Source organism: Glossina fuscipes, unplaced genomic scaffold (genome assembly GCF_014805625.2).
Source record: "Glossina fuscipes isolate IAEA_lab_2018 unplaced genomic scaffold, Yale_Gfus_2 89520, whole genome shotgun sequence".
Lineage (NCBI taxonomy): Eukaryota > Metazoa > Arthropoda > Insecta > Diptera > Glossinidae > Glossina > Glossina fuscipes.
This window is the reverse complement of record NW_024004968.1, coordinates 4,000-7,311: the sequence shown is the minus strand read 5'-3', so window position 1 is coordinate 7,311 and position 3,312 is coordinate 4,000. Positions and strand designations below refer to the sequence as shown.

The 3,312-nt window shown below is 35.5% G+C and overlaps 1 protein-coding gene across 1 annotated transcript; it reads left to right on the top strand.

Annotated features, from left to right (window-relative positions):
* The first annotated feature begins 1,274 nt into the window (after positions 1-1,274).
* Positions 1,275-2,791, top strand: LOC119644101 (cytosolic endo-beta-N-acetylglucosaminidase-like). Its single transcript, XM_038043628.1, has one exon. The coding sequence runs from the start codon at positions 1,302-1,304 to the stop codon at positions 2,541-2,543; it is 1,242 nt and encodes a 413-aa protein (XP_037899556.1). The 5' UTR covers positions 1,275-1,301; the 3' UTR covers positions 2,544-2,791.
* The last annotated feature ends 521 nt before the right edge of the window (positions 2,792-3,312 follow it).

Sequence of the window (3,312 nt, the reverse complement as noted above, 5' to 3'; positions counted from 1 at the left end):
CTGGTTGGATTGGGACCCTCTTGTCTCTCTCTCTCTCTCTCTCTCTCTCCCTGCCCGCTTATGAAAATAGGTTGCTTCAGTTATTGTTACTGTCACTTGAGAAGCGTAGATTTATACTTGGTGTTTCCTTCTTAATTAAGTTAATGAACGGTGGTACTATCGATTCGCCCATTCATTAAGCTGAATCAATGTAAGTATAATTATGTACAATTCAATTCTGTCTGTCACTTAATCTCTATGTCGCACTCTTTAAAGTCTATCGAAACAACTGTGCTTAATAAGCGCGGTTTGCCTTTATCCTATTGAAACTAACTTGCAATCTTAACATCTCGCTATGGATGGAAAATGGAACGGCGTTGTTTACTGTTCGCGGTTGCCAAGTGGTTGCCATGCGGTTTGGTGGTTCACTTGCAACTTGGATAAGTCCCGGCTGGGGGTGTGCCTCTGCTCTAGATGCGTACATGATTCCTTTCCTTTTTTCTTTCTTACTTCTTTATACATGAATTTTGTTCTTCCCTTGTTTTTTTTTTCTTTTTTTCGTTACTTCTCCTTATATGTATTGTATTAGTCTTTAATAATAATTAGTATGAGATTTACTTCCAAGAGTGAATTGAATTGTAGCTGAGTTTCATGTGCCTAATAAGTAAATGAATAAATAAATAAATAAATAACTGAAGTATGAAAATTTGCAAAGCATTTCGCTAATTTCTTCTGATAAACGTTTCAGACTTCAAATCAGTAATAAATATGTTAAGTGATTGAATTAACAAATCAGGTCAATTTTATATATGTTTTTTTTTTCTTTTTGGATCGAATGGATTTTAGAAGTGCAAATATGTTGCATAAAGGTGTGCATATCTATGTATATGTTCATCATACGATTCCGAATCCGTTTAACAAAGCGACTGCGTTCACTTATCAAGACGCAATATGACTGGCAGTGTATGATATATAAGGTCTTTGCTTACGTCCGCAAATAACATTTGATAGTAAGTAACATTGCCTTACACAAAGATATGCTTTGCTTTGAAAATTGCAGGCATCTCTGCAAAATATGGTTTGAATAGTGACCTAAGACTGTCTGAAATGGAATGTAAATATGTGCCTAATGCCGGCACTACTACTGCATGCAGATTTCATGGAAAACTTTGCGGCAATTATGAATTGTTGCCTCAGGTATCCTGGCTTGACCCTGAGGCGGATATAATTTTTCTACTTACTTTGAATAAGTTTTTATATTATTATTGAAAGAGTTAGTAAAAGAAGAAAATTAATGTTTTTTGTTCATTTTATAGATTCTTATGTGTGTTACTTTTGTACCTCTTTACAGTTATTTTCTCGATAGATTGCATTTGGCTATTGAAGATCAAATTTCACATGGCATTGTATTATGGTATGATAGTATTATAGAAACAGGACAATTGTTGTGGCAGAATGAGCTCAACGCCAAGAATGTGCGTTTCTTAAAGTCATCGCATGGCATGCTTATCAACTATTCATGGACCGATAAAAGTCTCGAGGTGACGCGTACATTATGTGAACGGGAGCGGGCTGCCTGCCAAACTATATTCTTTGGCATTGATATTTTTGGCCGCGGACAAATTGCTAAATTTCATAGTAAACAAACCTTGGCACGCATAGCTAAACAATGTTTCTCAGTTGGTATATTTGCGCCAGCCTGGACCTATGAAACGTTACAGCAATACGGTTACGACATTAAACACATTACAGGTCGTAATGATGTCAATGAAGCATTCTTGCAACGCAACGAGAAATTCTGGTGGTCGCTATGGGAGCATTTGGCCACATATCCCTATCATTATCTACCCTTCTATACGGATTTCTGTTTAGGTTCGGGTAGACAAGTGTACGTGCGGGGAAAAATTGAGATTTTAAATGAAACTCCTTTCTTTAATTTGTCACGTCAATCGTTGCAGCCATCAGTGCCGTTACATGAATTGGCCACCCGTTGCTATGAGGATGCTTTCAATGGCGGCTCATGTTTACGTATAGAACAGCATGACAGAACTTTTCGTTTGTTTGCTACCGATTTTAAATTACAATACAATGGCTTAGTGTGTGCGTATGCATACAAATTGCAGGAGCGCGATGGTGAATTCGATTGCATTTTACGTTTCTGCACAGACAACAATGCACATGATTGTTATCTATTCCTCGGTGACTATTATGATACGTTCAGCTTGTACAAGGGCAGGTGCTATGTATCGCCGTTTAAGGCCAAAGAAAATGAAGAATTATTGAAAGATTCTGTTGCATGTCCAGAAATACCGATATCTTTATCCTGCGATGACCTGGCGTCAGCTAATAGTAACGGTTGGCGCGTGCGTTACTATGTAGTGGCGTTTGATGGTCCAGTGCATATAAAAGATGCAGGAGTTTTATATCGAAAATCGACGGATGCGAAAGACACTGCCTACCTCGGTGCTTTTTATTTGAATGAATTTGACGTGAATGCCTACAATTTTTCAACGGCCAGCAATTTCGCTTACATACCGATCTACGGTAAAGATTTATTAAATTGAATATTTCTTCGTAACGTCGCTTCGTTTCTTTTGCAGTCATAGTAAAGAAACATATAAAGGAAAAAAGAGATAAATAAATTAATTTCAGAAACATTAAGATTTAATTTAAATTATTTTCATACATTTTGAATTTATTCCTTAAACACACTACACAGACCTTTTATTCCGAGATTAAACTGCGCTGTACTTTTTATTCACTTATTTTTTGTTAAGCAAAAGCAGCAAAACTCTAGTTTTGAATTCACAAAAATTAAGTGAACTTCTCTCTTGTTTATGTTAATTAATCTTTTGAGTATATATTGCAACAAGAAGAAGAGAACTCTTGGGGAAACATTCTTACAAAATAATTGGCTTTTTGGAAAAGCGTAATACTTCCCCTTCCCCCTCCCCCCTTTATTTGCAATGCATCTGAGCATTTTATTTTTATTATTATTATTATTATTATTTTTTTTTTTTTGTATGATTTTAGAAAATTATTTTCACATTTGCTTTAATGTAACTGGTGGTGGCTCAATAATAGCATAAAACGAAGTTTCAAGTAGCTGCTGGCAAATTCACTTAAAGTATGATTTATTTTTATGGCAATTTTTATATCATTTCGCTGTTTCACATTCAGTACCCAATGAAAACAAAAGGCAGACTCGACGAGTGTAATAAATGCTAGAAAAATAATCAAAAATTTTTACTATCTCACGCTACGCAAATAAAATGGATGAAAGTGTGTAAGATCGTGGACAAATATTACGTAGAAAAACTTCTTTAGTTGTTA

Coding starts and splice junctions, on each gene's coding strand:
- LOC119644101 (XM_038043628.1), top strand. CDS start 1,302: ATGTGTGTTACTTTTGTACCTCTTTACAGTTATTTTCTCGATAGATTG.